The sequence below is a fragment of the Furipterus horrens genome, unplaced genomic scaffold (genome assembly GCF_987537825.1).
Source record: "Furipterus horrens unplaced genomic scaffold, mFurHor1.1.pri manual_scaffold_3, whole genome shotgun sequence".
Classification (NCBI taxonomy): domain Eukaryota; kingdom Metazoa; phylum Chordata; class Mammalia; order Chiroptera; family Furipteridae; genus Furipterus; species Furipterus horrens.
In genome coordinates, this window is record NW_028327173.1 from 39,857,845 (window position 1) to 39,884,296 (window position 26,452).

General features: G+C 43.5%; 1 protein-coding gene across 1 annotated transcript in view; it reads left to right on the forward strand.

Moving 5' to 3' along the window:
* C8A (complement C8 alpha chain) overlaps positions 1-25,075 on the forward strand; it is a 54,568-nt gene extending 29,493 nt beyond the window's left edge. Inside the window, exons 8-11 of the mRNA XM_090271644.1 lie at positions 14,632-14,763; positions 15,874-16,031; positions 20,624-20,846; positions 24,438-25,075. Coding sequence (XP_090127770.1) covers positions 14,632-14,763; positions 15,874-16,031; positions 20,624-20,846; positions 24,438-24,589 — 665 coding nt within the window. The 3' untranslated portion in view covers positions 24,590-25,075. The remainder of the gene's footprint in view (positions 1-14,631; positions 14,764-15,873; positions 16,032-20,623; positions 20,847-24,437) is intronic.
* Positions 25,076-26,452: the final 1,377 nt, after the last annotated feature.

Consider the following 26,452-nt stretch of genomic DNA (forward strand, 5'->3'; position numbering starts at 1 on the left):
TAGAATGCATTTCATGAGAGCAGAGACCTCACCTCTTTTGCTCATTGCTATATATTCATCTCCTATAACAGTGCACATCACAGTATGGCCTCAATAATTTTTGTTGAGTGAATGAATCAATATATAACTGCAGATTGTGAAAAGAACCATGTAGGAAATGAACAGGCTGTAGAAACAGAATTACTGCCAGGGGAGGGGATGGGGAAGAGGCATTTACGTAGCTTAGGGGGATCTGGGAAAGTGTGAGGAGGTGAAATTCAGACTGAGATGGGGTCCAAGGGATAAGAAAGAGACACCGAAGGCCAGAAGGGAGGTGTGCTGGGCACAGTGTTCATCCTAAACTGAAGGAAGGAATGCATGGCTAAAGCTTGTGGATAAGGAGAGAATGCCAGGAGCTGAGGTTGGAAGAAGCCTAGATGGGCCTCAGAGAGTCTTGCTGGCCATGGGAAGAAGGCTGGGCCACAACCGCTTTGCGATGAAAGCCACCAGTTACCAGCAGGGCAGAGCTTGATCCCAGGCATGTATCGGCAGGTCATTCTGCTGTTGTGTAGACCACAGATTAGGCGGGGTGAGAGTGGACTCAGGGAGCAGAGCCAGAGGCCACTTGCTGGTGTCCAGGTGAGGAATAAACAATGGAGGAGAAAGATTATGATAGATTTGGGATAGATTTTGAAAGGAGAATTTAGATAATTTATAGATGGCTTAGGTGTGAATTGTGAGTAGTAAATTACTCCTTTCTCTAAATTATATTTCCTTCATGCAACCATATACAAATACATATGTGCAGGCACACAGGTGCACACACGTATTGGGGTGAGAAGAACATGATGCGTTTGTGTGGGGGTGCCTGCTTCCTGGTGGAGATACCCTGCAGACTTTGCAACTATGTCTATGGCAGGGACATTGCAGCCAAGAGAAGGCTCCAGAATATATATTTTAGAAATGTATACATTATGCCAATTTTAATTACATATTTATCTCTTCTGCTGCACAATGAACATCTACATACAAGTTCCATGCTTATTCTGGTATTTTTGCACCTAGCACAGGACTGGACCTGTAGTGGGTAAACCATGAATACTTGGTGAGCTGAGTTAAGCTTGCCCTACTTCTTTACTGGGTAGAGAGAAGTGGGAAAATAATTGACAATCTACGCTTAGCTCCATATTAAGTGCCTTCATGTCAATCTTCTCACTTAATCCGTTTTAAACTTATTTTTGCTAGTTTTACTGAGGTAGAAGTGACAAATATAACTGTAAGATAATTAAAGTATATAAAATGATAATTTGATATATGTATATATTGTGAAAGAATTTCCCCTATTAAGCTAATTAACATATCCACTGCTTCACACATAATATATTTACCTTTTTCTTTTTGGTGAGAACATTAAAGTTCTATTCTCTTAGCAAATTTCAGTGATATAATACAGTGTTATTAACTGTACTCCCCATGTTGTACATTAGACCCTCAGACCTTACTCATCTTATAGCTGAAAGTTTGTACTCTTTTACCAACCTCTCCCCCCAGTTCCTGGCAACCACTTTTCTACTCTCAGTTTCTATGATTTTGACTTTTTTTTTTGGTTCTGCATGTAAGTGATACCAGGCAGTATTTGTCTTTCTCTGTCTGGCTTATTTCACACAGAACAATGCCCTCCAAGTTGTCACAAATGGCAGGATTTCCTTATTTTTTAAGGCTGAATAATATTCCATTGTATATCTAAGCTGCATTTTCTTTATCCATTCATTTGTAGCTTGACTCCTGCGAATACGCTGCTCTGAACATGAGAGTGCAGGTACCTGCACGCTCTCTGCAGGTTCCCTCCAGCCAAGCAGACATGTGTGGTCAGAGCTTAGATGAGTATTCTAAGTACCTTTGGGACAAAGATGGTGTGGTGTGTTCTGAACCGCTGCCCCCTCCTTTTTTTTTTTTTTTTTTTTTTGCTAATTTAGAAAGTCCTGACACATTTGTTTCAGCTTCTGTGCCCTTGGTATCTCAAAATGTAACATAAAATAGAGTTTCCCAACAACTAGAGAATCTAAACAAGTCTGGTAGGATGCCATAACAGGTAGGAATGCTGTAATGGAAACAATGTATGAAATATAAAGTAAATGAATAATCCTCAAGACGCCAAAGGGTCATGATTCTATAGTTTGTGGCCATATTAAAGAGGCCGTGCAAAGACCTTACAGAAAATGACTTCTATTGGTGATTTTCTTGTGAAGGAAACCAGTAGCCTTTGGTGGTTTCCAAAGGTAGCAGGCAGTTTGGTAGTGAAAAGAACTCCTAGTGAGATATCTGCTTTTCACGTAGCCTTTGCCATTTACAAGTTAATACTTCATATCTCTGAACCTCATTTTCCTCTAAGTAATGTATAGATAATAAGCTACTTCAAAAGGCTATTATGAGAATTAACCACGATGATATTTTTAAAAAGCACTCTGATAAGTAAAACACTGTTTAAACAGTAGTTCCTATTATAGATTACAGTTTTAGGTGTGGTCAGTAGGTACCAAAGTCAATTTGATCCCAGTCGGTGGAAATATGCTGGTGCATGTGATAGCAAGGCACCCAGATTTTAGAGTCAGATACGTCTGGGTTGGGGGCCTTGATTCTATGGTTTAGTAGCTGCATGACCTTGATCAGGATGCTTACTTTCTCTGAATCTCAGTTTCTTTCAGACCTAAATGAAATGATAACAAGGGTTTGTTTGAGAGTAATTCCTAGTGTATTTTGCATAATAAATGTTTAAACAGATGTTTTTTCCCCATTAGTGCAGGGTATTAGTATAGCTATAGTGGTTAAAAACATGGATTCTGTCACTAGCTGTGTGATCATAGACACGTTCTTCAATGATTTTAAGTCTCCATTCTCCTCACCTGCTAAGCTGGAGATATTAATGACATTTACCTCACAGAGTGGTTGTAGGGAATATGTGAACTTATCTACAGAAAATATCTAGGGCAGACTCTAATAAGCATTCAATAAATGTCAATTGTTGAAAAGGGATCTGAATCAGATCGCCTGGGTCAAATCTCATCTCCATCACTTATCAGCTATGTGACCCTCAGGCGAGTTAATCAGCCTCTCCATGTCTCAGTTTCCTGTCCTTCTAAATGAGATAATGGCAATACATACTTCATAGCATTGTTGTGAATATAGAGTGACTCAATCTATGTGAGCATGTGGCCCACTGCCTGGCATATAAGAAGAGTTAAAAATGTTACCTCTTACTGGTGTTATTATTACCACATGTTTATTATTCCCAGCTTTCCAGTTACCCTTGTAATATTAACCATCCTCTCCTCTGTAGAGTGAGGATAAGATGACCTATCTCACAGGGGTCTGCAATTGGTCAGCTCTAAAACGTTACTCAAATGAAAGGGAAATCATCATCATTATGTCCTGTCTCCTGCTGCCAATGCTTCTGCTGTAGACTTGGAGCCTCAGCAATCATGCCTCCTTCCCCACCTGCCCATTTCTTTGATCAAGGTCATTCATTTCTGTCTTCAGAACTTCATCCAGTTTTGGAGGGACTGCTCTCCCCATTTATCAAGGTCACTTTGAATTCTCATCACTATCTTTCAAAGTGTTAACAACTCTGCCCAAATCTGTGCCTGCATTCCATCATTTCTCCCTTGATAGATTCCAGATAACAGTGACCCTGGGAAAGACCCTTTCAGCTAGGGCACAGTACATCTAGTGTGTCATTAATGTTACCTTCCAGATAGGGTCCTTGACCCAACTGGTCTACCACCTAGCACACAGGGCAGAAAAAGCCACAGAGACACAAAACCTCGTTAAAGTTGCTGTTAATTATAGTTCTACATTCTCTTCCTCTTCCTTCCCTTCCTTTATTCATCCAGTCATTTATCTCTTCATGCAAAAAACACTTATTAAGCACACACAACATGGTAAGTAAGCACTGTCTAGATACCAACATGGTTTCTCTCATTGAGGGTTTATAGAAATTAATGGGGTTTCTCGTTGCCATAATTATCTGGATTATGTTTAGGGATGATTTACTACATGGACAATCAAATTAGTTACCATCTAAAATAAATGAACAATTTAGCTTTTTTTCATTGTAATTAGAGTTAACAGAATTATTTGGTTTTAATGAAATATGTTTACATATACTAACTCCTAATATTGGTAAAATACAATACATTCATACCTGCTTTACTCAGCCAAGTGATTTAAATGTTGATCTCATCCAAAAACACCCTCACAAAGACATGCAGGGTAATTTGGACCAAATGGCTAGACACAATCATCGTCGTCGTCGGCAGCCGTCCGTCTCAAGAGACGATGGTGTAGCTTCTTAAGAGTCTATCTGCACCGCCGAGAATGGTTGTGCAGTCCGACTCGGGAGTGACACGGTATCTGTCTCCTGCCGTGTTGAATCGACATCTTGCGATGACACTGGAGTGTCCTCTCCAGTGAAGCTGAAGCTACAGAGCCTGGGCAGGGTGATATGGAGGGTCTGCTGTTGCCCGTGCAGCAGACCCCCCCTCTCTTTGCAGCTGAAGGGTCCAAGGGAAAGACGGAGTCAATACAGCTTGGTTTCAGTCCAGTCAAATTGATATATAAAAGTAACCACCACAGGAAAGTAGGCAAGGAGGAAAGCTAGAGGCAGATGTAAGTCATAACTGTCAAGACAGGTGTAGAAAGTCTCATGCAATGAAACAGTTTATGCAAATTGAGTGACAGAGCATTTACGGAGCTCTAACTCTGTGGCAGGCAGCTGCTGAGTCTTTACATGCGTATCATCTCATCCGAGCATCTTGGCAGTACCCTGAGCTGTGTGTTATGGCTGTCCCCATTTCACAAATGGGGAAAACTAGGCACTGAGGGGGAAAATGACATGTCTAAGGTGATACCACTGGTTAGAAGCATAGTGAAGTTTGAAATGAGGACTTCTACTTCCCAGTTCAATGCTGCTTCTGGTACGTCTAATATTTCATTTCACTTACCTCCTCTTTAAAAACCATTAAACTTGTGATAGCTTTGAAAATGGTTAAATCAGGTTTTATAAATAATTAAGGGAGTAGTATACTCAAATTCATCCCTAAAAACACTTTGGGGTCAGTTAGACCCCTTGATTGGGAACTGTAATGGGGAGAATTGTTAAAGGTAAAACCAACCAGCTTGTGATAGTCTGTTCTGAAGCTGAGGTATAGTCAGAGAGCCAGGAGAAAGCATGGTGTGCTGGCACCCATGACATTAGAAAAAGTGTCTAAGCCAGCGACACCGGGTGGTTTTAACAGAAAAAGCTACCGGGACTGCTGAGTTGAGGATTATGACACCAGAAAGGGGCTCAGCCAGAAAGTGCTAGGATCAATTGGAGATGTGTGTCAGAGGTAGGGGATGGGGAATGGGGCCTCTGGGCTGTGTGTTTCCCACACCTTTCTGAGAGTGAGACACAAGCAGCCCCGGTGGTTAGGCTGTGTATGGAGAATTATGGGGTGGGACAGATGCATAATTTAAATCCCTCAAATTTCTCATACTTTCCATCACACTTATCTATGAAAGTGCTGTTGCTTGCTTATAATTCCCTTTCAGGAAGGTTCCCTTGCTACCCAAAGTAGGAGGTCGGAAACACTCATTCTCTGAGGAAAACCCTTCTCAGAATCTAATTTCCATCCATCCACCCATTGGTTCATGCATCCGTCCACTCATCCAGTAAATATTCACCGAGAACCCATGATTTCTGGGGGCACACAGATCTCTCCCCTGGAGAAATATGCAGTAAATTGGAGGCTAAGAATAATACAATGTGATAAATGATTGAATAGAAATACAGTAGAAACACAAAGGAAGAATCAACCACCTTGCTTCCCTCCCCATTTTCTAGACTCCAAAGACATTCAAACCTGATCTTCCAAAATCAGTAGGAGTAGGAGCTTGTCTGGTGGAGAAGGGAGCTGGGTTTTCTAAGCAGAGAGAGAGAGTTTCATGAGAGTGGTTGAGGCAGCAATGGGGTGAAGGTGAGGGGTAGAAGACAGGTGTCCAGGTTGACTCCATTGTCAGACTCTGTTATGGACAGCTTGCCCCTGAGGCCAGTGCATAAGTGAGAGCAATCCTGTAGCTGGGTTGTCGTGGGGAGAGTGAGGGTAGAAAGGGAGTCAGTGTTGGCCTCTAGGGAGCCACAGAGAGGATGATGACAGGTTGAAGAATGGCAAGCTGCTGAAGCCATGCAAAGGTGAACATTAAGGACAGGAGGGGCCCTGGCACTGGATAAGATGGCCAGCATTCAAGTGAGCATGCTCTGGCCCTGCTCAGCCCTCCAGCCCCATTGCTCACCTTGAGATTCCTATATGGAGCGACTTGATGGTTCTTTGATTTAATGGTACTCACTTTCTCCTTGGGGCTTTACAAAAAGGAACATATGGTTTCTTCCTGGAACTATGTTCCCCTACCCTTCCCCTCTCCTCTTCACCTGGCTAATGCTTACTTATCCTTGATCTCTAGGCAGATAGGACTTTTCCAGGCAGTCTTCCTGTGTCCCTAGTTCTGGGTGGGGAAGTAGTCTTAGGCACTTGAGTGCACTTGGACTTAGCTCTGTGTATCACCCTATTGCAACTGCCTGTTCCCATCACACATCTTGTTCATGGCATATCTGCACAGTTTTGCCCAGAGGCTGAGGCTGCCCACAGTGAAAACTCAGTGTCCTTCTATCAGGGAGGGTTCGGAATCCAAGCCCATATATGTTGGGCATCCTCTGGAGCTTTCCTGCAGAGTCAGGGCTGAATTCTTAAACAGTCTGAGCTAGATTGGACAGTGGCCTGAGCAGGAAGCTGATTGTAAAGGGTCTTATATTTACAGCTAAGCAGTCTGAGCTGGCCAGGAGGTCTTTTGCTGTGCCGCTAACCAAGCAGTCACCCCGAACAGATAGGCACTAGATTCTAACAGGCTCCAGGCTTTATCCCCAGTTACCATGACAACCAGGCTTTGCAGTGATGGATGGTATTGATTGACTGACAGGCTCCTGGTGTCTTGGCTCTGTCCCCTTCGCCTTAAGTCATTTGCATACACATGGAATTGAGAGATACTCAGCACCATCCTTCCGACTTTGTCTTGATTTTGAATTCTCACCTCTATCACTGAAAACAGGCTCATCCTTAAAGGAGAAAAGGTGTGATGATGTCAGAATTACTCCCAGAGCTATCCTTCCCTCTCCCTCCCATAGCTGATACAATGTATCGTGGAGAAAATGGGTTTTGGAGAGACTTTGATTTAATCCCAGTTCTACTATTTCCTTACTGCATACTTTTGGGCAAGTGACTGAAACTAAGCCTCTCTTTACTCACTTCTAAAATGGAAATAATTGTACCTGCTTATGGAGTGGCATGTAGTCATTAAGTAACACATGGAAAAGCTTTACCTAGCATTTAATGATGCTTACAGATGTGGGTGTTCCCTGGACCTTCTTCACTCACTCAAGGCTCAAGAGTTTATATTGTAGAAACAGTCTCCTCAGCCTCCCTTCTTCTCATACTTTCCAGATTCAGAATCAGGATGAAGAGCCAATCTATATGCTGCAGCATTTCTAGCAACAGTAATAATAGTAATCGTTGGCCATTATTGCTAGTTTTGATCCAGGCACTATCCCCATCCTTGTCCACAGCATGACTTCTCTCATTTAAGTCCTGCATTAGCCCTATGAGGTAGACACTATTAAAACTCCCACCTGAGAAAACTGTGGCACAGGGAGCTTAAACAGTCTACCCAGATAGTGAGCATGGTGGATTCCAGCTCAGGTCATCTCCATTTCAGAGCCTGGCCCCCAGCTATACTGCCTCTTGTCGTGACCAAAATCATCTGGAAGGGCCAGTCCCTGAAGATAGCCCCTGATCAGGCAGGAGAGCCACCTGAGATGGCAGTCCCAGCACTGCCCATTGGGAGCATGGATTTCTACCTCAGAGCTGCTTTGTAGCATGAGGTGGTTGTGGGATGAGGGGCTTGGCCAGGTCATGGCTACCCATGCCAAGTGGTGAACATTCCTCTGCAGAGTAGCATTAACATGATGAAATGGACTGTGCCCTGAGTTTGGGGGTAGCCTATCTGACATCAAACCTCTATTCTCAGACATTTTAGTCATGAGACTTTGATCAGGTTATCTAACAATAACAGCTAAGATCTGTTGACACTTTATTGTGCCAGACACTGCTCTTAGTGACTCATGTGTAGAAACTATGATCACCCCCATATTACAAATGGAGAAAATGAGGCCCAAAGAGGTTCAGTAACTTACGCCATGCCACACTGTGAATGAATGGCAGAACTCTGACTCCAGAGTTCCCACCCCTGACCTCCATAATTGCTGCCTTTTGCAACCTGAAAGCTTGTAAAAATGGGTAAGTTCTCCTAGCCCTGTAAGATTGTTGCGAGCCTCCAGTGAGATGATGCACAGGAGAGTGCTTTATAAAATATCAACTCATGATCAAGCAAGCACGAGCTATTACAAAGATGCGATTTGTGTTGTCCACCAAAAGAACACTTGTGAGTCCCAAACATTTTAGAGGTATTGTTGAGGTAGGTTGGAACCAGCCCATCCCCGAGCACTTCTGAAACCTTGCCACATGCCAGGCTTTGTGCTGAGCCCTATAAACCCAAGAGATGACTTCCTAGGTTGGCAGTATAATTGGAAGAACAGACCAAGACATTGACAATTACTAGGGTATGCTAAATATGATGCTGGAGGGAAACTTTGCATGTTGTGGAGGACACACAAGGATATTGTGGGGACACAGATAGGGCCCTCAGGGGTGAGGGAGGGTTTTCTAGAGCTGAAAGGAGAATCTCAATCGAAGAGGTATAAGGACTTTGTAGTCAGAGGGAACAGCACATGCAAAGGCACAGAGGTGCTTGTACTATTATTTCCAGGTGGTTGGGAAGATGCATGACTCAGTGGATAAACAGAAGCACAGAAGGAGCGGGTACATTAGCTAACACTTCCCAGCTCATCCAGCCACTGACTACACATTTTTTTCAATGTTATGACATGAAATAGACCATATGAGGCTGTCTTTGGGCTCAACCAAGGTAGCAAAGTAACACAGCAGATAAATCACAGCATCCAGAATGACATTTGTTTGTTGCAGAGATACATAATGCATTACACCTGCTGTTTTCCACCTGATGCTTTTAATTTGAGGAATGACTAAAACTTGCTGCATTCTGCTACCTCAGAAGTCAAGCTCCCTGGTTCTACCTCTGAGTCACATTGATGCAGCATCTCCACAGAGGCATGAGGAAAAGTCCTACACCTGCACCACAACCAAGACTAGGTGGGACACAAGCAGTAGACATGGTGGCCAGGGACAGTCCTCTGTGCTCCTGGCCTGCTGCCAGGCAAGTACAAAAACAGTGACTTTTGGGACCAGATAAAAGTGGGAAGTAGTGTCCCAGGAATTTCCCAGGACTTCCTTGACTGAATCGCATCTCCTTTTCACTCTTGAGTTTGGGTCATATTGGTCTTTCTGAGCTGAGTCTTGCTGTCTCCCCATGGTCCCAATGTCCTCCTCACTTTGCCCAGTCCCTACTCATCCTTTCATACTTGGCCCTGGTATCCTTCCTCTGATCCCCAAGGAAGGCTTTCCTGACCCTGCTGTCTTCTTCCCAGGTCCCCATCGCATAGTACAGTAATTGTTCACTTTTCTGCTCCACACTTGACTGTAAGCTCACTCAGAACAAGCCCTCCCCATAGTCCTCTACATCCCAGATGCCTGGTACACAGAAAGAAATTATTCAGTACTCATCACAGTTGTCTCAAATGCTCTTCAGGTGTTCTGGTGTATTCTTAAAGTTGCAGAAAGTTGACTTAAGAGGAGACCTTGAAAGACTAATAGTCAATTCTTCAAACCCTTCCACTGTGCCTCTCAAAAGCAAACAGCCCACTTCTGCTTGATATTCTCCAGGTATGGGTTGCTCACTGTCTCATGAAACAACACATAGCTCCTTGGCTTTTGACCATCATGACAATTTCCCTTGTGTTGAACCTAAACCCATCTCCCTATAGCTTCTGTCCTCTTGGTCATTGTTCTTTTCCTTGTGATTACACAAACTAGCCTAATTCCTCTTCTTCAAGACAAGTCTCTGCAGAATTGAGTCCAGGTTTATTGATCTTTCTTAAAAGAGGTCTTTCCTCCCTTGTTCAGGTAAATATCCCACGTCCCCTCAAATACCCCCAAAAGGAATTGGCTTTAAATTTCTTCACATCATCATCATCCTTATGGTTATTCTTCTCCAATCATTCTCTACTTTACTGATTAACAAAATATTAAGTGTACACTACATTATTGCTAATTAGAACTTACTAACCTTGCATGATTTAAACTTTATGCCTGTTGATTAGCCCCTCCTCCTTCTACCTCCCCTGAGACCCCTAGCAACCACCATTCTGCTCTCTGATTCTATGAGTTTGACTATTTTCAGTGGAATCATGTAGTATTTGTCCTTCAGTGACTGGCTTATTTCACTTGGCATAGTGTCCTCAAGGTTCGACCATGCTGTTGCATGTGGCAGCATATCCTTCTTTTTTAAGGCTGACTAATGTCCAATAAATGCCATTTTTCTTACTTCACTTTAAAAGTGTGACTCCCAGGACTTTTCACCAGACTCTGAGTGTAGAGAGTGAGATTAGCCCCTTCTTTACTTTATTGATCATCGTTTTCACTTAGCCTCATTGCCCTATGGAGCTGGAAGTTATCTAAAACTAGGGCTTTTTCTCTTATTCTCCTGCTAAGCAGTGTCTATTCCTTACTGAGCTCAAGCACTGGTATTTTCCCCCCAGGGTGGGGTGTTACTGCTTTCCCAACAGAATCTCATTTTGCTACGTTTGGTCTATCTATCCATCCAGCCTTCTAAGGGCTTTTTGGATCCTGATTCTTCATCTGAATTATCCTGGCGTTTCCTAGTTTCTTCTTCTGGGTAAGATACAATAAGCCTGGCTGCTAAGTCCATATCCAAGGCATTGGCAAAGGATATGGCCAAGACAGGGCTAAGGCCAGTGCTCTGCTGCAAGCTCCCAGAGGTTCTCTGTAGAAGCATGGTACCCAAAATCTGGTCCTAGATACACTGCATAGGAATCACCTGTGATCAGTCACTTTAAAAATACAGATTGCTAATTATTCAGAAATATAGAATCAGCATTGCTAGCAGTGGGGCTCAGGAACCTGTATTTTTAATAGGCACCCAAGATAATCTCAATGCACAGCTAGGCTTGACAATCAACTCCAGAGTTCACTGTGTTCAAAAGCCAAAACAAACACCAGCATGATCTGATCCAAAGTTGCTGTCTAAGGTGTCCAGCCTGATGAGATGGGCAGAGCCATGATGGAGCATTGCCAGGTTCTATAAACATAGTCAGTCCTCCCTGCGACACACCCATCTGGGCAGGTGCTACACAATTGCTCTAGACCTTTCTCTGCTCTTTTCCTCCTCTGCCTCTTCTGTTCTTAGCTTCCCTCTCTCTGGCTCTGTGTCTTAGATTTTGGAGCAACATTTGAGCTCCTCTGTCCCACCCTAGCTCACCGGTCATGGCTTTCCATGGGCGCTCTGTAGTCAGCTCTGGTTTGGCTTCCCCTGTGGCTCCTGGAGAGACTCCTGTTCTAGCCCTGGTACACTGAAACAGCAAGTTGTGGACATAAATTAGTTCTCACTTAATATATTGTCCACATGCACTGGCTTCCCCAGGCTAAGATCTTACTTATTCAGATTTGCATCATATTCACATTAGTTTTGTTCTCACTGTATCTACATTGTCCAGCACACAATCTGCTGGGGTTGTTACATAGTAGGTACTTATTACAATTTTCTGTCTGATAGCAGAATTCTTTAGTCTGATGCAATGACTGGAATTAGTGAAAATATTGTAGACTTGTGTTTAAAACCCAGCCCCACCATTTTTTAGCTGTATGGCCTTACACAAGATAATTAACCTTTATGAACATAGGACATCACAACTAAAAATGAGAAGTGGGGGCTAGAAGTCTAAGGACACTTTCAGCTCTCACATTGCATGGCTAAGTCACAGACCTGCCCTTTCTGACTAGTACCCTACTTAGGGGTCCTTAGAAGGTAATTCTTTGCAGTCAAGTCTTGCTTTTTCAAATCAAGCTGCTGGAATTCTCTTCTCCCAGCAGCACGGCAGGCTGTGAGCACATCCTCATAAGCATAATCACTCCACAGGCATCCTCCAGCCCCCATTAATCAGCCAGTCCTGTCACTTTAATTCGGCAGCACTCCACCACTCACCTAAGTAATTAATCTGGCTTCTGCCCGTGAGTTCCTTTCATCCATTTTTGTTTACCACTGTTGAAGCATTTTTTAATCAAAACAATTAAATATGCTAACTCTTCCTCAATTAGTAATGCATTAAAAATTAAAAGTGCTTGAACAGAAATGGTAGAAGAAGCCCTTTGCCTGGTTCTGAGTGCCGGTGCTTAGAACACCACTCCTCCCAGGCACTTTCAGCTCCAGGTTATTCAGGGGCTGATGTGCACAGTCACAGAGGGCTGCGGCTGAGAGGGACAGTCACAGAGGGCTGCAGCTGAAAGGGACAGTCACAGAGGGCTGCGGCTGAAAGGGGCCTGAAGACAAGCCAGTCCAACTGCCTCTCTCCATGAATGGGAAACTGAGGCCTGGCGAGACCATGGGCCCTTTCTAAACTTGTACAGGGTGTCAGTGGTAGGGATTTTGCTTTGTTCTGTTCTGCCTTTTTCAAAAACTAAAATTCGTATATATTTAAGGTATACAGCATGATGACCTGATAGACAGATACAGAGTGAATTACTATAGTCAAGCTAATTTACCTATTTTTTCAGATAGCTACCTTTTCTGTGTGTATGAGAGACCACCTGAAGACCACTCTCTTAGCAAATTTCCAGTATTCAATGCACTATTACTAACCGTAGTTCTCAGGCTGCCCATTACTTAGCTCTCTACACATTTTCAGTCCACAGAACTGCAACTTTGTTCCCTTTGACCGGCAACGCCCCATCTCCACCTCCTGGTGACCATGGTTCTACTCTCTGCTTCTATAGATATGGCTTTTTAAGATTTCACATATAAATGAGATCATGCAGTCTTTTTCCTTTTGTGTCTTGCTTATTTCACTTAGCATAATATCCTCCAGGTTCATCCATGTTGTTGGAAATGGCAGGGTCTCTTTATATATATATATATATATATATATATATAAAATTGAATATATATATATATACACATATATATATACATATTCACATGAATATGTGTGTGTGTATATATATATATATATATATATATACACACACATATATATTCACAATTTTTATCCTTTCATCTGAGTGACTGAGATTTGCATTCAGGATTTCTGACTGCTAAGATTCTTTCCATCAGAAGCCCTTACCAAAGGATTCACAACGTTCATTCACTTACTCACTCTTGTTTTTCATTCGTCAGTCACTATTCTGACTTTAGTTACTGAACTCCTCCTCCATGGCAGACACTGCACTGCTGTGCTGACAAGAGATTGGTGAATAAGATAAAGGTCTTTGAACGCATAGAATTGGTCATTTAATTGGGATGCATGCAGGTAAAATTTGTTGCTGAACACTCCCTTGAAAACAATCTAACCCTCAACTCAATTGAATTATAGTCCTAAATGATTTTTCTTTCATGGCTGCCAGAATAATATAATAACTGGTAATAATTATTATATAGTTGCAATTAAATGAAAGTAAGGATATTTCAAAAATACAAATTCCACTTCACAATCTTCAGAAGACTTGAGCTGCAGAAAGAGCTGACCTCTGCAGCAATGGTCAATGTCTTGCTCCAACCTGCTTTTCTAGCCTTCTCTTGCCAGTCCGACCAAGATGGAAGCTTGGCTCTGTTCATTTAGAGGCTGTGGGATTAGGGCAAAAGGACTTCACTGCTTTGGGAATTATGTTCCTCATCTGCAAATTTCAGGTTCCTCAGTGGGAAAATACAGAGATATAGACAAATACAGAGGCTGCTAATGTGGGACTCACCATTCTCCCGGGGTTGGAAGGCGAGCGGACTCTCCTTGTAGATATCTCCATCTTCTAACAGCTCTCTGGCCTCTCTGGGGTGTAAAGAGAACCTGGACAAAAATAATTGTGACAACTATGATCATTCAGTTGCAAACAGCACATTGGAACTCTGAAGAAAGAGAAAAGCATTCTGATTCAAAAATGCTTCATGAAGTAAATGACATTTGAACTAGACTTTGAGTAAACTTTGGAAAGATGGTGAAAGGGAGAGAAGAAGGGTCAACATGTGCAAAATTGCAGAGTGAAACCAGGAGAGGCACTGTGTTGGGCACAGGGGTAAATGGAGATGCTCCCAAGGAGGCCCAGGGGAGCATGAGCAAAGGAAAGGGAACTAACATTTTTGAGCAACTAGTACATGCAATACATATTTCTTCTCATTTCAAGAATTATTTGGGCTGGAACTACACAGAAAAGAACATTGAAATTGGGCAAAAGAACTTGAATTTCAATTCAGATCTCTTAACACTCCTAAACCAAAGCTAGCTTTTACTACCATGACCTGGTTGTATCCTGAGAACAGTCTTCTAGCATCTCACCATTTTTTGTTTCTGTCTCCCTGTTGCAGATACTACCTATGAAGATATCAAGACATGCTTTGGAGGGTCTCTGGGCATTTCTTATGAATTTTCAGCTAACATAGAAATTAGAGGAGCTGTATCAGGAGGAGATTGTGGAAAATATGGAGGTGGTGAATCTGGTAAGTATTTAGTAAAAAGTCTCCTGTAAAGAAAAGCCAGACTTTTCCTTGGACACACAATCAGGACACGGAAACTTCTACACCCCGACACAATTGAGTCCATTCCAGTCAATGATCAGACTGCAAAGCTACTAAATACCCCAAGCCAGTGACCTGTACTGGCTCTACTTTTGAATCCAGCATGGATTGAGATTACCTTAGAAATACTTGATTTTGTATGATGCATGTTCTTAGAGTTTAAGAACTAGATAAAGATCTAAGTATGACCTAGGATGAAATAAATGTATAGACAGAACCTGGAAAATTGACTGTTGAGACAAAGGCCCATCAGTCCAAAGGGAGGAGAGAAGTCCCTGAGAGAAGAGAATTTGGTTACCAACTCCAAGCTCAAAGAATAAATATTAGAGAAAGATTATACAGGAATATTTTGTGATGAGTGTTCATGTATTCATTCATTCATCATACATGTATTGAGTATTTTTTTTTAGGTGACAGACAGCAAAGAATGTAGGAATGATGAAACAGTTTATAGTGTGGTAGATATGAATCAGGTTCAAGTTACTCCCATTGCATTAGGCTACCCATGTCTCAGGGCCTTAAGTCAAATGGCTCCTTCTCTCTGATGCTCTTCTCTCCTCTCTCCATTTCCCTGCAAAGATTCATTCACTTTTCTAGAAAACTCAATTTTCTTCCCAACCAGTCCCCCACCCTAATGTAGATCTGAACATGCCTTTCTCTGCACCCCTACTGAACCCCATAGAGACTTTCACTGTTTGATTGGACCTATTCGGCACATAGCAGGCACCGAGTAAGCATTTGGCATGTGAATGAACGAACGAATAAAAGGCCATCCATTTTGCCACCCTCTCCCTCCTCCATGTTGGGCTGGGTGGTCCTCCCATTGTCTGCTTGAATCCAGAGGATGGGCCTATTTCTAAGCATTGGTCCTACTCTTTTCCTTTGTTCTGTTAGTTAACTGAGCAATGTAGAAGAATGGAAGACAGCTCTAAGAGCAGCACATAAAGTTTGTCCCAAATCTCATTAGTGGCATTTCCAAACCTGTCCTTTGGCTTTTTGGGAAATGAGCTAATGCAGTTATCTTCTCAATAGATTCTGATGGCAAGAACTCAGCTGTGCGTGATGTCATTTCTCGGGTTCAAGGTGGCAGTTCTGGCTGGGGTTATGGCTTGGCTCAGAACACGAGCATTATTACATATCGCTCCTGGGGGAGGTCGTTAAAGTACAATCCTGCTGTTATTGATTTTGAGGTAAGTCTTTTCATAGTTGAAGAAACTCTACATCCATGAGGAATGAAAGTGAAACAGACCAGATCATTTCATATTTCTTATTATGATCCCATCAAAGAACAAGATTAAATGTTAATGGCACACTGAACTGGTGGCCCTCCCCATGCCTTCCTCTAGGGCATATATGACTGCAGACCCAGGTTGCAGGGAAGCTGGGATCAGAAGTGTAATATCTCATCAGTGCCCTAGTTTTACATTAGTAGTCCCAAAATTTCTTCAGGATTGGGTAACATTTAAAAATAATAATAATTTGTATTTATACATACAAGACTTAAAAAAACACATCTGTTAAATTGGAGGTTGGCAAACATTTTCTTGTAAAGAAACAGATAGTAACAGTTTCTGTTATACAAGTTTTATTTCTTCTTCTTTTTTTAATAACCTTCTAAAAATATTCAAACCATTCTGAGTTCAGAGGCTATACAAAAACAAGCTGTGGGTTGAGTGCGGTCCCAAGCTGTGACTGCAGTTTGCTGCCCCTGCTCTCAGTGAGCCCATTTCTTCACCACAATGGAGCCCTGGCAAGGACATGATTATTTCCACTGAGAAGACTAGGAAACTGAGGCTCCAAGTACTCAAGTGATTTGTTTAATCAGAGCTCATATAGAGTAGTACCTGGATCTCAGACCCTTGGATTTAACACCCAGTTCTTATTTCCCTCTATCCTAGTACCTTCCTTAAAGCCACACTTATGAATCGCTGGGGGCAACTTTGCTTCCATGGGGAAATTTGGTAATGTCTGAAGACATTTATGGTTGTCAAAACTGGGAGGGTACTACTGGCATCTAGCGGGTAGAGGCCAGGGCTGCTGCTAGACATCCCACAATGCAAAGGACAGTCCCCACCACAAAGGAATACCTGTCCCCAAATGGCAATAGTGTCAATGTTGAGAAACTCTGCCCATAAATCCCTAACCTCACAAAGGGAATGGAGTTGTATTCATACTGCCAATAAGTAATGGTTCTACCAGTTGTCAAACTACTTCTAGTCACACACAAGGGCAATCTATTAAAAGAGAGTTATATTTGGGGCTTTTAAGTAAAATATTATTGTTTTCCTGCCTACTTTCTTCTGACCCTTGCTGATTTTACACATAGAATTAAAATTCCAGGTATAGAGATATAGATACATTCCTCTCCTTAAAATATATACCAATAGTTAAACTTAAAAGTCTATTATGATACCCTGCTCTCTATGAAGAAAGAGGTCAAATAAATTAACTGAATTTTATTTCTTCTCCAAGAAGTAAGGGACCATTTTCACACACCCTGTAATTCACATAGGGTCTAAAAACTACCATCATCAAACTATTGGTGATTTGGGAAAAAACTGTACCATTTCTATCAGGAATAATACATAAACTTTCATGGGCAAGAGGTGAAATTTGCATGTGTCTTGAGCAACTCTTCCAAGGGGAAGACGCATTCATGATTTGGAAAAGACCAAATGCTATCTTTTGGGAAAGAAAGCCTGGGTTTGGGGTGAGAAAGATAGAGTTTGGTTCATGGCTGAGCAACTTTTTGATGTGTAACCTTTGACAAGTTACTTAATTTCCTGAGCCCCATTTTCCTGCTCTATACCATTTGGATAATAGAATGTTATGTCACTAGGTTAGGGAGAGAGAAGTGGGTACTTTGGAAATGTCAGTTGTGGAAACAGGTTCCCGGAGGTTAAGTGAGCTGGCCAAGGCTTGTGTCTGGTAAACAGCAGAGCCCAACTTGTGCCATGTGTGACAGACTCTAACACCCACAAGCATAACCCATGTTACCCCTTGAAGAGTTTGGATTCGATACATTACACTGCTGGTGGTTACAGAGCAAGGAAACAACACAGCCTGAGCCGTGCTTTAAAAAGAGAAGGCTCACAGAGGTATGAAGGAGAGGGACTGGGCAAGGGCACGTGTGAGGATGTTAGTGGATGATCAGAGTGGAAATAGTTATTTACTTGCATATCCCCAGAACACAGCAGTACTGACTGATGTATGGCAGGTACTTAGACTGAGTGAAGGTAGCCATCATGTGATGTGATGTGATGTGATGTGATCTGATGAGGCTATTATACTAAATATTGTTATGTTATATGTGAGGTTGACCCTGGCTGGTTTGGCTCAGTGGATTGAGCGTCGGCCTGCGAGCTAAGTGTCGCTGGTTCGATCTTCCAGTCAGGGCACATCAGAGAAGGAAAACTCTGACTCCAAAAAACCTCCGCTGCCTTGCGGCATACCTCTTCAGGGGAAAGGCTAAGGGAGTAAACCCCGACAGAAAATCCGGAGCCCGAGTCCCTAAGGCGGTTCGACGTTGTAGTCAACACCGGCAACTCCTGCGGCGCACCTGAAGCCAAGCTGTATTGACTCCGTCTTTCCCTTGGACCCTTCAGCTGCAAAGAGAGGGGGGGTCTGCTGCATGGGCAACAGCAGACCCTCCATATCACCCTGCCCAGGCTCTGTAGCTTCAGCTTCACTGGAGAGGACACTCCAGCGTCATCACAAGATGTCGATTCAACACGGGAGGAGACAGATACCGTGTCACTCCCGAGTTGGACTGCACAGCCATTCTCGGCGGTGCAGATAGACTCTTAAGAAGCTACACCATCGTCTCTCGAGACGGACGGCTGCCGACGACGACGATATGTGAGGTTGTTTTGTGTTGCCATATCACACCACTTGCCTTCTCTGAATGTATTTTCTCATCTGTAAAATGGGAACAAGGCCATAGCCAAAATCTTTTCAAGTACTGACATTCTAAGATTCTTCTTCTCCACTCTACTTCCCCTTTTTAAGTCCCCACCAGCCCTCAGGAGTGCTCCCTTTCCTCTTACTGAGGGTTCTAGTAGGGAGCAGTGAGAGACGTGAGATGGAGTGCTAAGCTTTGCCGGAAGGTCAGAGGGAAGTTGCCCTGTGGTCCTGGGCTTTCCCTGGAACTAAGAGCAACCTTAACCAGGGTCATAGGGCAGCCTATTCTGCACTGACTTCCTGTCAATGGGGCCACATTCCTTGAAGTTCCAGTAAATTGTGTTCTTCCTTTGGCTGGAGGCCCAGCCAGTCCTGACATGACCAGCCTGATGACCTCAGCCACAGCCCTGACCACAAGCCAAGGTCTGTTTGTCACAGGTCTTTCTGTACACGGTTCCAGGAACTCATTCAAGGCCACTGCAGTGCCTTCCATTGACTCTGATTCTAGAGAAGTGAGGTTGTGCCAGATGGCTCAGTTCTCTCTCTGAATTTCTCAATAACCTGGACACATGACTCCCTCGTAAGGCTTCAGGTGACCATCCTGTAAAGTGAGGCAACTGGAAAAGAGCTTTCACTTTCTAATTGTGTGTTAAAATATATAGCATTACTAAGCATGGTGAAGATAACCATATGTACATGAAACCTGAAAAATACAGGCTTTTTTTTTTTTTTTTTTTACTATCATCACATCTAATAAAAGTGGTGCTTTATTTTATATTGTTCTTCCCTTTGCAATGGTGTCTCACGTTCATTACTTCTTTAGATCCTCCTACAAATTCTAGGAAATAGGTTATTATTTCCATTTTGGATATATTGAGGCTCAGATTTAGAGAGGGACAGTTAAGAGTTCTAGGCCATAAAGCTAGGAGGTGAGCAGTATTGAGCTTTTACTATGTGACATCCATCAACTTTCACCCTCACAATAAATGTGGAAGGCAGGGCTCTTTTTCTTACTTTGCAGATGAGGAAGGGAGGCTCCATGGGTCATGTGACTGAGATCACAGAGCTGGAAGCAGTAGAGCTGGGATTGGAAGCCAGATTTCCTGCCCCCAGCTTCTATGCTCTCTACTACAGTACTCCCCAGCCTGGATGGGTTGTGTCCCCCATGGGACATTTGGCAATGTCATGAGACAGTTTTGGTTTTTACAACTAGAAGGTCCTACTGGCATCTAGTGGGTAAAGGCCAGAGATGCTGCTAAACATCCTATAATGCTCAGGGATTGTAACAAAAAACTAACCAGCTGGAAATTCAATAGTGCTGAGGCTGAGAAACCCTGAACTACTACAGTCGTGCCTGGAACGGGTTGCCTCAAATGTAAATGATGCCCACCCTTCCTCATACACGACATCACCACCCTTACACTATTAAGGGTTGTGCTTAGCAATGACAATGCAACTACCTATCAAAGACTCTGTTAATTCCTATACTGAAAGTTAACAGTCAACACACACATACACACACACACAACCTTTACACTCTTCCTAATTCCTAAAACTGCTGGAGAGAGCAGATGAGTTGGCATAAGTGGCTTTTGAGTGCCCCTCTTACCTGAGGTTGGGGGACCACATATTTCAGAGTTAAGTGTGTAATCCTGAGTGGGTCACTCACACTCTCCTGAGCCTCCACTTCTTCACCTGTGGGCTGGGGCATTTAGTTCCTGCTTCACAGAATGGCAGAGGGTCTAGTGCAGCGGGAGGAAGTGGAGCATTGGGCTCTGTGCCTGCCCTATAGCAGGCCTTCCAGGGGCGTGATGGCCAGTTCTTGGGCTCTGGGAAACTGGACAGAGCCCAGGGAGGAGCCCTGTTCTTTCTGTGCCCACAGATGCAGCCTATTGATGAGCTGTTACGGCACACGACTCTGGGACCCCTGGAGGCCAAACGCAAGAACCTTCACCGGGCCTTAGATGAGTACCTGATGGAATTCAATGCCTGCCGCTGCGGGCCCTGCTTCAACAATGGGGTGCCCATCCTTGAGGGCACCAGCTGCAAGTGTCAGTGTCCCGTCGGTCGCAAAGGCCCTGCCTGTGAGAAAATGGAACAAGAAGGTAAGGCTTGTGCACCCTCACTTGTGTTCAAGCCTGGCCCAGCTCAGAGAGGCCAGTGCAGAAAGGGCTTTGGGGTTCCCCATCTCTCCATCCTGTGCCCTTTTGCCTGCTACTCCAAGAACCCACACATGGAGCTTTATGGCTGACCTCACACTTAATGGTTCTTCTCCATCCTTCCTGCCATTAAGACTCTCAGATGAGAACTGTTTTTTACCAACGTGTATATGAACAGTAGGACTCAACTTTGGAGGGATACATTCATTTCCTAGCACTGACATAATAAACTGCTTTAGAGCCACAGAAATTTATTGCCTCACATTTCTGGTAGTTAGAAGGCCAAAATTCAGATCTACTGGCTAGGTTGGTTTCTGGAGGCTCAGAGGGAGAATCTGTTCCATGCCTCTCTCCCAGCTTCTGGCGGTTGTTGGCAATCCCTGGCATTCTTTGGCTTGGAGAGGCATCCCAATCTCTGCCTGTTTTCACATGATGTTCTCCACTCTTCCTCTCTGTTTTCACTTCTTATAAGAGCACTAGTCATTCCATTAGGACCCACCCTCATGCAGCAATAACTCATTTTAACTTGATTCATCTGCTAAGACCCTATTTTTAAATAAAGTCATGTTCACAGGTGATGGGGGTCTGAACTTGAACATATCTTTTGAGGGGGTACATTTCAACCCACTATAAGGGTTAAGTAGTTGTCATTACAGTGCAAGGAGTTATAGCTAAAAGCAAGGTGGGGCAGGTAAGGCTTAGACACACATAGCTACAGCATGATCTGACTGATACCCAGAAAAATGGTTCTCAAACAAGGCTTAAGAATCCATTTCCTTTACAGAAGAAGAAGTATGGAGATCTGATGTGAATCCCAGCCATATCACTAACTTACTGAGAGACACTGGTTAATCACTTCTTTTTTTCTGGGGCTCATCTTTCTCATTTAAGTTTCCTTTGAGCTTCAAGAATCTCTATGCCTCCCCCATCCCTAAGCTTCCACTTTTCCATGCATACAAAACTGCTGTATAGAACATGGAATGATGGCAAAAACACAGGCTATCAAATCAGTGTATGAGGAAAGGTTTAAAAAAAAGAAGTCTGGAAAGTTTCTCTTAAGTCCATAAAACGAACAGTTGAAGCACAGGGTACATGGGCTGGAGCCTGGTTTTTAAATGAGATGATGATGGGTTATCATTTCCTCATTGGGAGGCAGGATACCATAGCTCTGGCATCAAATAGGCCTTTAAACCCCAATGCTGCCAAGTTTCATCTGGGAACATCCTGTAAAATGTGTATAATATCAATACATTCATCACACATTGTGTTGAGAACTAAACTAGCTAACATATGTGGCAGGCTCTATTATAATAAGAGGAAGAGAGCGCTCCACTGGTAGAGATCTCTCTTGGGTTTGTGCCTGGTTTCAATCCCTCCTATGATGGCGGAAGGCCTATAAGTTGAAGCCCAGCAAGCTGCCTGGTATTATGTAGGAGAACTCCTGAGAGGGGTGAGCCACAATGGTAAGTGAATTCCAGAGTCTTTATGAAGGAGGATGCAGAGAATAAAAATCAAGCAGACCAATTACCAGGCCAAACCTGGTACAGTTTCCTCATGTGAATTGGAAAAAGGTACTGCCTGACAGGTAGGGAAATTGGAAGAGACAAAGAAAACCAACCACTCAGAGCCAATATTGCCCAGCTCCAGGGCCCAAGGATTTATTGACTTTTCAAGCAGAATGGGGATGGGATTTCAGCCCCGACTTGCACAGGTGGCCAGGCAGCTCTCCCAGAGGGACCAGAGTAGAAAGAATAACTTATCCTTATTCTGTGTGAGACCCCCTCACAATACTTCATGTGCATGAAATATTTATTCCCCCCAAGGTTATTATTAGCCCCATTTGACAAATGAGGAAACTGGGGCAAGAGGAAGATGAGATAACTTCCTCAAAGTCTCCTAGCTGCTGAGTTTCAGAGCTTGAATTTGGACCCAAGTAGTCAGATACTAGGACCCAAACTCTTAACTGTTGCATTCTACTGATTTACATCCTAGGAGTCAGGAAATTTGGGGAATGATGGCAGAGATTCTGAGATGATTGCCTTGACTACCATTCTGGGGAGTGGGGTGGGAGGGTATCTCCCAATTCACAGTTATCAGCCTGACTTGGCTTAAAGGGATGAATGTGAGCCCTGCCTGGTTGAGACTAATTATAGTACATCAAGGGTCCTCAGAACCAGTGACTTACTTGGATTCCTGTCTACACAGCATAGAGACAGAACAGGGAGTGAGAACTACCTAAACATGCCTTTTCAACAGTCCAGTGTGGGGCTCAGAGCTGGTCCATGCTGAGCCGTATGTACACACAATGGGCACTGGAGAAGGGCGACATGATGCCCATGCTGTGGGGGTAGAGGCTGGGCACGAAGGGCTGGGTCCTCTTCCTCCCAGTTGCATTCAGCCAGCACGATTATATTCAGTCAGTTGGAGGAAGCTCATGGTGTTCCACTGACCTTGTACCAAGACAGTATGGACATCAGGGGGGCCTTGGGGCTCTCAGACTGAAGTTTCAACCAGAGAGAGATCTGGGGAAAAAATAATCTAAGCCTGGTCAGTCAGTCACCGTGGAGACCCACTGATGCAGGTCTCTAGGGGTTTTTCCAATAAACCTTTGCCTGTGGAGACTGAGTCACAGAGGTGGTAGAAATAGAGACAGAGCACCCTGCTATGGCTGCCCACCAGGGAGTATAATTACAGAGCTGGAAGGATCTTGAAGATAATGTAATCCAATGATATTCACACTGGGATCTGAGGAAATGTAGAGTCTTCAGGGCTGCCCAGGGGACCAGGGAAAGCCTGATAGATACCCCAGCTTCAAATAGAACAGTTTCACTCTCATTTGATTTCCATGTTGGGACCCATGCAAGACTTCATTTTAGAAAAAACATAATGAAAAAAAAAAAAAAAAGATGGAGAAACCCCAATGGATTAGTCCATCCTCCTTGCTTTATGGAGGTGGAAACTGAGAGAGAGAGAGAGGAGTTGACTGTGCCCAAAGGCACACAGCCAGGAGGAGGCAGCAGCCCAGGCTGGGGAGATCACAGGAGCTGGGTTTCCAGAGGCAGATGGTCAGTGCGTGTGTTCTGATGCTCTGTGCAGAGAATCTGTCACCCACCTGGCCCCACTGTCAGAGCCTGAGGGGCTTTGATTTGCAAGTCCTCATTCAAAAGTCCAGCAATCCTCTCCACAGAGGTGTGTGTGAACCCCCAGGTGGGCTGTGCTCCCTGCTCCTCACACCATCCGGTGGCTGCGTCTGTCTTTCAGAAGGGCATGCCTCCCTGCCTTACTCTGCTATCCAGCTTCTGTGGAACCACATACTCCAATGTTATGAGATGGGCTCTCAGGGGCCTCATCTCACCCCATCCAGAGCTTCAAATGAAGTGCGAGGCAGTGAGCATAGGTCTTGGTTGACTACACCAAGGTATTTCCCCAAGGAGAGATCGAAGACCACTCTAGGGTAACGGGTAGTCCTCCCTCCATATTGTCTGAGCTGCTTCCTGTATGCTAACTTCCTTCTCCCCTGGGAAATGATCTGTGCAGGAAACAAGGCAGAGGGTCGCTGGAGCTGCTGGAGCTCCTGGTCTGCTTGCACAGCAGGCACTCGGGAAAGGAAGAGAGAGTGCAACAATCCCCTACCCAAGAATGGAGGTGCCTTGTGTCCAGGGTGGAATGTGCAGACCCAGGCTTGCTGAGGACCTCTGGGCACAGGCTGGGACACATGCAATGGATGCCACCACCTGCACTGACCACTGGATAGCGACTTCTTGCAGCTGAGAGAAAATGCCAATCAACATGGACTTCTTTGTCCTGCTAGCTCCCAGGCCTAAGACCAGGCTGTGTCATCTATGAACAACTGTTTTATTTCCCGCAAAACTCGGCCATTCACCAACCAGGTATTGAGTGTTAATCAGAGTCTCGGTCCTACACATAGCACTTTGGATCATCCAAAAGAAAAAAAAGAAAGAAGAAAATGAAATCTCAACCCATGTCTCAGAGTAGGGTAGAGGTACAAAGCAGACAGACGCTCTTGAAACAGCCAATGGCCAATAAAACAAAGTATGATGAGAATTATCTTGGTTCTTTGAATAATATTTGTTTATTCATAAAAGGATTATTAGTAAGATAAGCAGATAGTGGAATATTGAGAAAAAATTAAAGATTAACTTGAGTTCCTTCAATTGTCTTTCACTTTGACTCAATGTTTTCTTATATTCCATCAATTAATCTCTTGTTTGCTTAAGTTCTTACCACAAATATAACATTTCTCCCAATTTTTTTCTCACATGACTCTCTTCTTTCATTGCATCTTTACAATTTGTAATTATATGGTGGTGCCCATATCTCCTATGACTATTTATGACTCATCTCCCCATCCTCGGGCAGGGATGAGCTTTGGCTCAGCACTGTATCCCCAGAGGCCAGGCTGTGCCTTGAGTTGGGAGGGACCCAACAAGCATCTGTGGATGAAGTGAGGCACTGAGTTCAAGAGACAGTTCAAAGATGGGGTCCATATTGGCCAGACTCACAGAGTGGAGCACAGACTGGAGGGGCCACCCAGATTATGATCAGTATACTTTCTCTGACACACCAGTGGGGCAGCCAATCCTGCCAGCCAGCTCAGTGTCCCACAGCACTCCAGTTGTGCCTCAAAGGGAGAATGTGCTGTGTTGCACTGAATTTTTGGTTTGCCCATAAGTTTCTTCTCCAGACTGTGAGTTCCTTAAAGGTAGAATTTGTATTCCCAGTTGCTATAAGAAACATCTGTTGACTGATATATATTTCCCAATCCTTCTAGAATCATCAGTCTTTTTAGGATAATAATAAGACTTATATAGACATGATATAATTAGAAGGGGTTTTAGGGACACAGAAAATTAATTGCTTAGTTAACAATGCGCAAATATGTGGCACATAAAATAAGTGCCAAGGGAGGCCAGGTAGGAGAGAGACTCATCTTTTTGTATATATTTTATATATGGAATGGGGCTTGACCCAGACCTTGAAGGATTTTTGAATGAAGCAAAGAGGGAGGAGACATTTAAAACAGAAATTCAGCATGTGACAAAGTTTGAAGTAAGATAGGATATTGGGTATGGGTGTGTGTTGGAATTGGGGAGGGGGAAAGATGGTGAACATAAATAAAATAAATAATATAAAATGCTTAAGACAATGCCTGTCACATACAAAATTATTGGCATCACTCTTTTGTTACTATTAATTAAAACTTACAGTTTAAAAGTTTATCTTTGAGCTCTTTAAATTTTCTATCTGAGAGAAGATAAAAAGAAAAGGAGCCTTTCTTATTGCTTCTCATCCTGTATTAATTTACTTTTTAAGTTAATTTTCACTAATAATTAATTTGCACTCATTATTTACTGGGGTGTGGTAGTTATATGCTAGACTGTGATGGGAGGCCAGACTGGTCAGGCTACATGGGCAATTTACAGAGGACATTCACACTTGATCCAAAAGTGGTATTCTCAATCTTGGTTGTACATCAGAATCACGGGGGAGATTTTTTTTTTTTTTTTTTTAAGTGCTGTCCAGAGGTTTCA